The sequence below is a fragment of the Gracilinanus agilis genome, chromosome 4 (assembly GCF_016433145.1).
Source record: "Gracilinanus agilis isolate LMUSP501 chromosome 4, AgileGrace, whole genome shotgun sequence".
NCBI classification, from domain to species: Eukaryota; Metazoa; Chordata; class Mammalia; order Didelphimorphia; family Didelphidae; genus Gracilinanus; species Gracilinanus agilis.
The window spans coordinates 54,658,087-54,670,663 of NC_058133.1; the positions used below are offsets into that span (position 1 = coordinate 54,658,087).

General features: G+C 42.9%; 1 protein-coding gene across 1 annotated transcript in view; it reads left to right on the plus strand.

Annotated features, from left to right (window-relative positions):
* The first annotated feature begins 495 nt into the window (after positions 1-495).
* Positions 496-12,577, plus strand: part of LOC123245871 (carboxyl-terminal PDZ ligand of neuronal nitric oxide synthase protein-like) — a 441,624-nt gene continuing 429,542 nt past the window's right edge. The window contains exon 1 of the mRNA XM_044674861.1: positions 496-992. Coding sequence (XP_044530796.1) covers positions 888-992 — 105 coding nt within the window. The 5' untranslated portion in view covers positions 496-887. The remainder of the gene's footprint in view (positions 993-12,577) is intronic.

Here is a 12,577-nt window from a genome sequence, read left to right on the forward strand (position 1 = left end):
ACTTGGGCTCGGAACGTTTGCGGGGACTTTCACCTGCCCAGCCTGGCCCAGCCCAGGCCGGCGCTGGCCAGGAGAGCCCGGGGCGGGGGCGGAGTCGCCGGGCGCTAGGCAGCCCGCCCCCACGGGAGGAGCCGCGGCCCCGGGCCCGCCCCACGCGGGAGGAGCGGCTCTGCTCTGCTCTACTCGCCAGGCTGGGTGGCAGATCCCGCGTCTCGTCTCGGTGACAGGCGCCCGCGCCGCCGCCTCCGCCTCCGCCTACTGCTCCTGCTCCTCCTCCTCCGCCTCCTCTTCGCCTTCCTTGTCCCGGTCCCTGGTCCGATCCCGAGCTGGGGCTGCGCCCAACTCCCTCTCCCCGAGGGGTGGGTCTGTGTCCTCCCCTCCCCCAGCGCTGGGGGCTCCGCGCGGACCCCGCTCCCGCCTGCGGCCGCCGCCGCTGCTGCTGCTCCTGCTCCTCCTACTCCTGCTCCTGCTCCTGCTCCTGCTCCTGCTCCTGCTCCCAGCCCTACTGCCTGTCCCAGTCCTCCAGCTCCTTCTCTTCAGCAGGAATTGCATGGCCCCTGCGCCTCCGCTGCTCCTGTCGCTGGGATCGGCCACCTCCGTCGCCGCCGCCGCCGTCGTCTCATCCTACTCCAGCTCCGGTTCCCACTCGGCTCCCCGCGCAGCTCCAGGACTAGGCTCCCCCCGCGCAGGGCTCAGCTTGGTGCCGCAGGGCTAGGGGCGCCCGCGGCTTGCCGGGCTCCGGAGCTGGGCGCTGCGCGCCCCCCACTCTCAGCTCCTTTCTTGCCTCGGCCCCCTATTCCGCCGCAGCCCACCTCGCCAGAGGAGAGGGACTACCTCCTTCTTCCCTTAGTCCCCTCCTCCTCCTCCTCCTCCTCTCTGGGGTCACCATGCCCAGTAAAACCAAGTACAACCTGGTGGACGATGGACACGACCTGCGCATCCCCCTCCACAACGAGGACGCCTTCCAGCATGGTATTTGCTTTGAGGCCAAGGTGAGGGGGTTGGGGCAGTGCTGGGGGTGTGGGGTATGGATTGGGATGCTGGAACTCGGGACCTGTGATGGGAGAACCAATCTATGGAGACCCACCTGTGGTATGGAGGGAGGCTGATGTGTGGGCAGGGGGTTTGTGACTTTCCTGCCTAACAACTGGCTGGCTTCTACCCAGGGCTGGGAACTTTCCGCTGCAAAGTTTGAGAGATGTGATTACGGATCCCACCCAGCACTATTCCCGAGAATGGCAGCTCCTGCCAACAGGGGACTGCAGATTACCGCCTCTCTCCTGCCGCCCCCAACTCTCAGTGGGCTGTTATTCTCGGGCCCCCTTCCTCTGGGACCCAACCATCAGACCCATTAGCTGCCAAGGTACCTGCCAAGCTGTGGGGGCAGGGGACAGCTTCTGGTGTTATTTACCTTTGGGGCTCCGATGGGAGAGAGGTGCTTGGAGGAAGGACTTTCAAAAGGGAAATACATACTTCCTGAATGAGGAAATTGCTTCTCCCCTAGCAGGAGGTTCAGGGACATTTCCCCACCCTTGTATCCTCCTTTGTGACCTGGTCAAATCTCCCAGCTTCTTCTAAAGGGTTGCTTCAGTTTTGAAGCTCTGAAACACGTCCCCTGACTTTTTAGTCCTTTGAAAATACCAGGAATTAAAACGAAAAAAAGGTGGGGGAGGGTTGATGTGGCACACAACTCGTTCATCAGCAGTGTATTATGCTGCTGTATTTGCTGACCTGGAGAGAATAACTGGAGTTTTCCGAGTTCAGTCTTGAGGCCCCAGAGCCATCTCTTTTCACTCTTTCAGAGGACTGACCCTCCCCACCTCCCTTCCTCCATCCTCTTTACAGGTTCATGTCCCTTTGGGTGTAGGTTAAAGACTGTGGAAATTCCTTAGACTCTAAGGCTTAGAGGAAATATTTGTTGGTTCTTCCAGTGATGGGATTTCTATTAATAATTACAAGGGAAGAAGGTTTCTCATTTGAGATGACTTTTTATTGATCTTCAGCCTAAAGTTTGTTGAATTTCATCCTATCTCAAGCAGTTAGCTTACATTTCTTTCCCTGTGGAAGATTAGGTTCCATTTGGCAGGTATTCAAGTGCCTACTATGTGCCTAACTGGGGGAGAAGTCAGAAGTAAAAGGTTCTTCCTTCATTCACGTTGTTCCTCACTGCTCCTGTCAACAACCCGGTCCATTTTGACATCGACGAGTTCCTCTCTATTCTTTTTTGTTGATTTTTTACTTTATGACTCTATGCAAGAGATGATGATATGAATCCTCACCCTAGGTGTCACTTGGGTGGACAGGATTTTTTCACTTGTCCCTGTGCTTCTTCCCTGTTTTCCAGACTCCCTCTGCTTGCTGAAGAATTTATCATTTATCTATTTATCCTTTTATTCCTCTCTCTCTCTCTCTCTCTCTCTCTCTCTCTCTCTCTCTCTCTCTCTCTCTCTCTCTCTGATGGTGGTAGTTTTTTTTCTTCCTCAAGTACCAGTCAGTACTCTTTAGAGAGGAACAGAGCTGAATTATTGGTTGTGCTGGACTAGCTGTAGCTGAACGGCCTGATGGCCTGATCTTAACTCTGGCACTGTCTTGTAGTAGATCTTGCAGGCTGAGAAACATCTGTCTTCTCCCAGAATAGACTTGCTCAGGTCCTTAGGATGTGCTGTATAAGGACTTTGTGTTTTTGTTTTTTTTTCTTGTGACTTGGACTGGAGCAGATTCCTTTCACTGTAAGGTGTGATTTCTTTTCATGGCCAAGATTTCATTTTTCTTGGACATAGTTAAGGAAATCTCTTTGAGGGCACTTTGTCCTCTTCCCACTGCTTTCACTGCTTTTGCAGAAAGATAGAACAGATGTTGGATTTGAAAGATCCTTTTTATTCTTTTCTCCGAGTATTTTGCACTGGGTCCTAACAGGGAAACACGAGGGTAGAGATTTTTCTTAGGGCTTACAAGTCTCATTTTCTTCCGTGAAGGGCCCAACATGCAATCTCTTCATCTATCATTGTCCTGTGTATGTATGTATGTGTGTGTGTACATGTGCCTCCTAGGGCTTCTGGTGTTTCTGTATATGTGGGGGTGTTCCAGTACTGAAGGAGAGTGGATGGAGTCCTTGCATTACTAGATCACATTAAGAAAGAATCCTCACAAGATCTAAGTAGGACAGAGATTTTGCTCGGAGTGAAGAGGGCAGAGAGAAGGAAAGAAATCAATCTATTGATGCAGTTCCAGGCGAAGATAATCTGAGGGTCGTAGGACTGAACCTTGACTGATGAAGAGAATTGGAGACGTTCAGTGTGAAGAGATTTATTGGCAGAGCCCATGGAGTATGACAAATGTCTTCAAATATTTGAAAAGTTGTAATGTAGAATAGAGATGAACTATTCTTCTTGGCCTTATAGGATAGAACTAGTGCTAATAGGTTGAAGTTGCAAAAGAATCAGATTTAGGCTCTAGCTAGGTATTGAGATAGATAAGAGTGCTGGGTCTAGAGTCAGGAGGACTCATCTTCCTGAGTTCAAATCTGACCTCAGAAACTTACTAGTTACGTGACCCTGGATAATTCACTTAACCCTCAGTTTCCTCATCTGTAAAATGAGCTGGAGAAGGAAATGGCAAACTGCCCCATTATCTTTGCTAAGCAAACCCCAGATGGGGTCACCAAAAGTCAAGATACCACTGAACAATAACAAAAGGAAAAAAAAACCCACTAATTTTCCCAAAGTGGAATAGGCTGTTTTGGGATGTGTTGCTGATTCTCCATCACTGATGGAGTGAAGATGGTCTCACCACTCATTTATTAGTGATAAGATTCTTGTTTGTGAATGGGTTGGGCTGGATGACTTCTGACATTTCTTCTAACTCTAAGGCTATGATTCTGTGAAATAGGACAGAGATATCTTTTTAGTATTTGTCAGCCTTTCAGCTAAGGCTGACTTTGGCAGTCAAGGTCACAGCTTTCAGGGAACTACTAGTCTACATTTGTAAGCCTGTCAGGATACTCTTATGAGTACCAGATGCCCATGCATTTACACACTGGGCAGGCTAAAGAATGGAACCGAAATAGAATCAAAGTTGTTCCCTCTCCAAAGAGCCAGTGTAATAATAGCACCTACCTCCCAGGATCATTGTGAAGGCAGAATGAGATAATATTTGGAAAGCACTTTGCAAACTTAAAACACTATGTAAATATCAGCTATGATGATGATGATGATGATGAAGATGAAGATGATGTATCTCTTACATTACTAGCTTCCAGGGAAGGGCAAAATAGCTTAAGAAATTAATAACTCTTCTTAAAGAAAGCTTTATTTTCATTGGGGGAAGTGGGGAGAAGGCAGGAGCCATTCAGGCACAAGTAAGTTGCTCCTTGGCTACTTTCCATTCCTTGGGAGAGCTACTTCATAGGCATCATTTGGAAACTTCAATTGCTATGACTACAGGGTTAAACCAAAACCTCTTCCTCCTTGACCCCAGCACAGGCTGTATAAGGCACAAATATGCCATGACTGTGCCGTATGCATTTTGAAAATAGCATCTCCATTTCCCAAGGTCTAGGATAAGTGATGGCTGTAGTGATGCCCGAGTTTGCCACTCGGATTCTGACTTCAGCAGTGCTTGAAGGTCACTTGGGTAGCAGGGACTGCCAAAGGTCTCCTGGGTCTGAGCAATATTGTGGCTGCTTCTGTGCTTTGCTGTGTGTCTCAGGATGGCTGCCCCAAAGTCCTCCCTCCCTGTGTTACTCCTTTATAGTTCCTTGCTCCGAGCTGTCCTGATGGACTGCGGTGATGGGTTCCAACCAGTCTTGGCCTTCAGGAAGGAGGGCTGGTAGTGCTTTTGGGGGCTGCCAGTGACATCTGCAGTCATGACTCTATTCTGTATTCAGTCCCAGTGCCTGGTTCTCCCTGGCAGGTGGTATTTATTGAGCAGTAAACTCCAAATGGCTCCAATACCTTGGGTCCCGTCTCCCTCCTCCTGTACCATGCTGGTGTCGGTTTCACTTAGCTAGGTATCTTCCCTGACCATTCAGAAGGTGGCAGCAGGGACTTTGTAGTACTGTTTTGTCTTGTGATTTCTTTCTTGTGGCTTGGGTTGGGGAGGGGTTTTCCTAGGTTGTTAAAGAGATTGTCCTGCTCACAATTCCCTGAAGTAGCTGGGCTCATTCCTTCCACCCCTCTACTGTTAGTCCCTTGAAAAGCAGTGTGTATAATGGTGAAGTGTCTTGGATTCGGAATTAGAGGGGCTGGGTTCAAATGTCATTTTTGCCCTTTATTAATTGTGTGACTACACTTTTACTTAACTTTATTATATACAAAAGTAAAATAAAGTAACTATTATAGATAAAGCAAATTGTCCACAGGCATAATCAGTTATTTATTTTTATTTTGAAAAACTCTTACCTTTCGTCTTAGAATCATTGCTGTCTATTGGTTTCAAGGCAGAAGATCAGTAAGGGTTGGCAATGGAGGTTAAATGACTTGCCCAGGGTCACACAGCTAGGAAATATCTGAGACCAGATTTGAATGCATGCCTGACTATTTAAACAACAACAACAACAACAAAACTCTTACCTTGTGCTTTAGGATCAATTCTGAATATTAGTTCCAAGGCTGAAGAGTAGTATGGGTGCTAGGCAATTGGGTTAAGGAACTTGGCCAGGATCACACAGCTAAGATGTGTCTGTGGTCACATTTGAATCTCCTATCTTCAGTCATAGCTCTTCATCCACTGAGCAAACTAGCTAAGCTCATGGTGTGTGTGTGTGTGCGTGCACACGTGTGTGTGCGTGTGTGTGAGTGTGTGTGCTCATATATTTATTTTTTAACTAACTGACTAATGATATATTTTGATCAGCTTCAAATGGAGATGGAGAGGGTTGGAAAAAAGCAAACTAATTCTTTGAAAATATCTCTTTTCTCCCTTAATCGTATTCATTCAACTTTTATCTTTACTTAAGTTTTGTTTCTCTCGCTGTTTAATAGCAACAACAACAAAAAAAAACCACACAAAAAATCCTTTCATATTTCGTTTGATCAGATATTTTTAATATGTTTTTATTACTATAAAACCAAGGATGTTTTTATAACTTTTTTGTACGTAACCGCTACATGTAGGGCAATTTCATGCCAGGTAGGGATAAATTACTATAAAGAAATGGATCCTAGATAGTTTTCCCTTCATGTCAAACATCTGGCTATTAAAAAACCCCAGCTTGTTTAAAATTTAAAAAAATTACTTAAATACTTAACTTCTCTGGGCCTTTGATATAGCCGTGTCTCTAGGTATATTATCTTCATGTATATCATACTTATAAGCATATATGTATGACATGATTTCTATATGCGTAATATACACACATAAATTGTATATACGCACACACTGTATGTGAGAGACAACATACTATAGTATAGGAGAACATTAGATTTGACATCAGAGGAGAGCTGGCTCTGACATCAGTTGTGTGATCCTAAGTCAATCACCTGATCTGATGGAGCCCATTAGCTGTAATTAAGCATCTATTCCATTCTAGGCACTGTCCTAAGTACTGGGGTACTAAGAAAGGCTAAAGACAGTCTCTGCCTTTGGAGCTCACAGTCTAATGGAAGAGACAAGTTGAAAACAACTGTGTAAGAGTGACACTGACTGAGTTTCCTTGTCTGTAAAATGGGCACGATAGAGTATCAGGTTGTTTTGAGAAAAGTGTGTTGGAAATGCCATAAGAATATGGGATTTTATTCTGCTACCTTATATTATTGTTGGTTAGCTTTCTATTCCTGAATGGTCCTGTCCTCCCTTCTCCTTCCTCCCAGGCTCTTTAAGAATAGGTCTTATATACATCTTATACTACTTTGATCTTCCCTATTATCAATAATATGTATTGTGTTTCTTTATATATATATATATGTATACATATATTTTCATAGCACTTTAAGGTTTGCAAGGCTTTTTACAAATATTAACTCATTATATCCTTAAAAGCCTCCTGCAAGAAAGGTGCTATTATTATTCCCATTTTACTGATGAGGAAAACAAAATAGGCAGAGGCCAAATGACTTGTCTAGGGTTACACAGCTAGTAAGTATCTGAGATCAAATTTGAACTCAGGTCTCCCAGACTCTAGATCCAGGACTCTATCCATTGTACCACTTAGTTGCCTTAATAATGATAATATTGTTCTTGTTCAGTTGTTTTCAATTGTGTCCAACTATTTGTGACCCCATTTGGGTTTTCTTGGCAGAGATACTGGAGTGGTTTGCCATTTCCTTCTTCAGCTCATTTTATAGATGAGGAAACTGAGGCAAACATGGTTAAGTGACTTGCCCAGGGTCACACAGCTGCTAAAAATCTGAGGACACATTTGAATTCAGGAAGATGAATCTTCCTGACTCCAGACCTAGTGCTCTGTTCATTTCACTACCTAGCTGCCCAATAATGATAACTGACATTTATTTGTTGTTATTTAAGTATCAGTTTGATGCCTGTTTGTTCTATGAAGCCTTCCCTGATCCTCCCAGTTATTTGTCCTCTCTTCACCCCAACTTTCCTGGCATTGTTCTTTGTATACACAAAAAATGTTATAATTCTCCATTAGACTGTAAGCTCTTTGTGGAGAGGGACCTTCTTACCATGAAATGTCTTAAGCCTTAAAAAGTGCTTTAAACTTTGTGAAGTTGGTACTGTAGAAATGGTCATCCCCATTTAATAGATGGAGCCATTGAGGCTCAAAAGTTAAAGTGACTTGCTCATGAGCAAAGGGCACATCAGAGGAGGGACTTCCATCCTCTTTATTCCTAATTCCAGTTCCCTGTATTCCTTTCGCTATGCCACACTCAATTCTAGAGCTGCGTGTTGAGTGGAGACAGCACCTGCCTGCAGGAACTCTGAAAGTGGTGTAACCATTTTCACATGTTGAAGAGATTTTGCAGGCTGGTAGAACTGGGAAAGTTTAGACTCGGGCTCCCCAGCCAGGTGCTCCTGCTTCCCTTAATGCAGCCTGTCATACATGTTATCAGCTGCTTGAAATCTGGCGGCAAACTCATTCTTCCTTGGATTTCAGAACATCAATAATACCATCCTGTGTAGGCTGCCTTTGGTTTATTGAACATACATTTCAACATAAACTTAATGCTGCCTATATAACTTCTGCTTTGGAAGTGGGATGATGGTTCCATAGAAGGAGGGACTCTTCCCTCCATAATCTCCTTTATAAACAAAAGCAGAGGGTCTCTTTCTGAAATATATTCTTGGTGGTGTTGGTGAAAATGTGGGTAAGAACATTTAAACTGCAGATATTGCATCCTGTGTCACTTACACAGGAAATCAGACCTTTCTGTGTTTTTGTGGGCATAGATAAGTCATTGTAAAATTGTTCTCCTCGACATGGTTGGAACACTGGAATTGCTATCCTGGAACAGACCCAAGGACAATCCAGTCTCAGATTCTGTTGCCAGCAGTGCCTTAAAGAGAATGCAATAATTACAGTGGTTTATGCCTTTTGTATACTAAGAGTTTTCGTTGGAGAAAGGGAAGTAACTACCTCTGATAAGCTTCTGGACTCAGTTTTCTCATCTGTAAAACAGAGTCCTTAGATAGGTTCCCTCTAAATCTAATATTCTATGATCTTTGCATTATAACCCTATTAAATAGGGTTATAATTTTTGAATACTTTTGAAAGCTGAAAATCTTGGGTTTAGTTAAGGTACTGTGCAGTTATCCTTTTTTAATTTTTAAATTTTTCTTGATATTCTAATTTATCTCCCTCTCTCCTATGATATGATATCAATTATACATGTGAAGTCTTAGAAAACATTTCCATATTGGCCATGTTGCAAAAAAACCCAAAAAAACCCCACAAACTAACCCAATAAAAAACAAAAACAACATAAAGAAAGTAAAGGAAAAGGTATGCTTCATTCTGTGTCAGAGCTCATCAGATCTCTCTTTGGAGGTGGAGAATATTTTTCATCATGGGTCCTTTGGAATTGTCTTGGATCATTGTATCGATCAGTGTAACTAAATCTTTCCTAGCTGATCGTCATTGCAATGTTGTAGGGTTATTCTTATGAAATTTATCACAGCCTGAGATTTTCTTCTGAATTGTATCTGCCCTCTTTTCACTTAAACTCTTCTGAATTTTCATCTCTACTTGGTATGTTACGATTGATTTTTAGGAGCTAAGTTTGTATTCCCAGGACTAGTGGTCAAATGGCTTAAGTTCTAGCTACAGGGGATTTTAATGTAGGGTCAACCATGTAATAATGAGTATTATATGATGATAATTGCTTTATATCTTGCTTTAAGATTTACAAAATGTCTTATAATTATTTATCTCATTTGATCTTCACGACATCCCTGGGAGGTAGGGGCTGTTACTATTCTCATTTTATAGATGAAGAAATTGAAGAAGACAGGGATTAAGTGACTTGCCAAGGGTCACACAGCTAGTAAAATCTCTGAGGCTGGATTTGACTTCAGGCCTTTCTGACTGTAAAGCACAGCATTCTATCCACTGAGCCTCCCTAGTTGCCTGGAGTGAATTCCAGACATGAGTGACACCTAGTATAAAAGCCCTGGAGATAGGAGTGGAAAGTTAGGCAAGGTGGCAAGTAGTTCTTATTGTATTTCACCATCATATTGCTCTAACCTTTTAGTTTTTTCAGGGTAAAAAGTAATGTCAGATTTATTGTCTAGCTCTTGAACTATCTTTGCTTGCCTTTCTTGAAATTTCTTCGGATATCATTTATTATTATATTTATATAACATTCTTGTAAGAATATAATACATACCATTTAATATCTCATGTGAGTTATATAATAGAAATGATATGAAATTAACTCTAAATCTTACATATTCTTATTTCTAAGAAATGTAATAATACTTTTTTTTTAAGCAGTCATAATCCGAGCAGAAGACTTCTTCCTCTTCCCTCCCTACCCTTCTGCCTCCTGGGAATAATTGATATCTTGTGATGCCTCTGTTTTCTCTCACATTCAGCATCTTGCTTCCTTTGAAGCACCAGAGCATCTGGCTTTAAGCTATTTAAGACTACACCTCCAGCAAGGTAAGTGCCCATTGGGGGCCAGAACAGTTCAGGCATTTTCTGCCTGTGCGCATTACCCTTCCACTGATTCCCGTGGAGCGTCTATCGCCTTTGCATTTCCCTGAGTGGATTTTAAATCCATCTGGACCATTTTCGACAACTCTTGGAATGCCTACTGACTGAGATAAGAGGGTTACTCCATTCTTCCTGAAGCTACGATACTTTATCTAGGCTTGTGTTTCATTGGTGCCCTTCCATTCTCTAACCGTTCTCCTCCCCCTTCCCCAACACGAATGCGGAACAAGACCAGAAGCTGATCCCTGATGAGGGTCTTTGGGAACACTTGTAGTAAAGATACACTCCCATCTGCTTACATACCCTCAATCTTCCCTTTCCACTTTGTCTAATCAGAGCTGACTGTTTTTAAAAGAAGAATGCTTTTTATTTGCGTATTGATTGAGTGATCTCACCTCTAGCCGACCAAGTGCCTTATATCCCACTTTTAGACTTTATATTTTATATTTCTTATCCCCTAAGACACTGGGCATATAGTAGACACTTACTGAAAACCTGATGAACATACAATAAGTTCCTTGAGGGCAGAGAATGTCTTTTGCCCCTTTTTGAATCTGTTGCACTTAGCTCAGTATCTGGCACATAGTAGGTGCTTCATAAATGTTTATTGATTGATTGATTGATTGATGTATTGGAAAGATTTACCTAATCCAGAGTGAATTGGAATCCAGTCTCTGCTCAACCACTGACTGTTTGTGTGATTTGGGGCCAAGTCCTCCTGACTTTGAGCTCAAGTCTCATCTGTAAAATGATGGGGATATACAAAATGATTTCTAAGCTCTCATGCTGAGCCAAATCCTGTTTCTCAGTAACCTAGCAAGTATCAACAAATATTTCCTATGTGAAAGGTATTTTGAAAGGTCTGAGGAGTTCCAGGACAAAAAAAAAAAATCCTGCCTACTAGAAGTTTACATTCAACTGGGGATTGGAGATATTATATACATATAAGTAAGTAAATACAAAGTAATTTCAAGATGGAATAAATGCTAATACCTGGAGGGGCACCAGGGAAGATCTTGTGTAGGAGATGGTACCTGAACTGTAGAGAGATCTTTAAATGCCAAACTGAAGAATTGCATTTTACCTTAAAGGGATGGTGGTAAAGATGGTAAAGACCCCTTGTGTAGTGTAAGCTTGAGGACAAGGACCATAATCGACTTTGAATTGGTCCTGGTATCAATGCACCAAATAGGGAAATATGCTTCGTTTGATTGGAGGTTGGACTACTGTAGGCAGTTGTGAAGAGATGTCTCCATTGGGCCACGGTGTCATTCCTAGGCAGAAACCAGGGACCATTGTTAGGAAGAGAAGGAAAACCAGAAAAATGAGGGTGTTTTGCTTTTGGGAAATTCTGTTGTGCTGTTGATCAGTCGTTCTAGTCATATCTGACTTTTTGTGACCCCATTTGGACTTTTCTTGGCAAAGATACTACAGTGGTTTGCCATTTTCTTCTCTAGCTCATTTTCCAGATTAGAAACTGAGGTTTAAACAGGGTTAAATGACTAGTCCCAAAGCTAATAAGTGTTTGAGGCCAGATTTGAACTCAGGAAGTTGTATCTTCTTGACCCTTGGCACTCTATCTAACTACACCAAGAAGATGCTCTGGGGAATCCTAGGAAGGGCTAAATTCAAAGACCTTTAAATTCAAAGTCATTCACTTTGGGGAATAATAGGTTACGCTTTTCTCTCTTTCTGGCTAATATATTTCCTATTTGTTCTCTTGATCACAATACCTTCCTTTGTATCATTGCTTTTATTTCATTTTATTTTTTTGGTGAGGACTGATTCTATTTTTTAAAATTTTTTATTTAAGGTTTTTTTTTTATGGTTACATGATTCATTCTAATGCTTAAGTCTGAATATCTGTTATATGAAGCTCATGTATCTCCATTATCTGAGGTGGTGGTCTCCAAAGGGGGAGCCATGATGTGACTCCAAGGAATTGGAATCATTCGGAGGCAGAAAAGATGAATCACATTCTGAACAGTCGGACATGATATTTGTTTCTGGCAGAATGACAGTTATCTTCAATACCTCCCCACTCTTTCCACTTTGCAAACTTCTAAATTCCTTCCTCCTGGGCCTTGAGCCTCTTGGGGCATCCATAAAAGCAACTGAGCAAGGGCATTGGGAAAATTCCTCTTTCTGCTCCCATCATACCTATCTCTTGTCCCCCAGATCATCTTGTAGCCTTGGTAGGTACCCTTAAAGGGTGGACTCTGTGCTTTGAGGCAATGACTAGAGAGTAAAACACTCCCCTCTCCCTTTTTTTGAATGGAAGAGTTTCATTGGATGAACAGCTACAGATGTAATCTGTACCCACGATCTCATCACTTTATCTCTCCCAACCAATACTCTCTTCTCTTAACTATCTTGGTTTTGCCCAGGATATGCTTTCCGTCATCCAGGGGACTCTCCTCTCTCTCTCTCTCTCTCTCTCTCTCTCTCTCTCTCTCTCTCTCT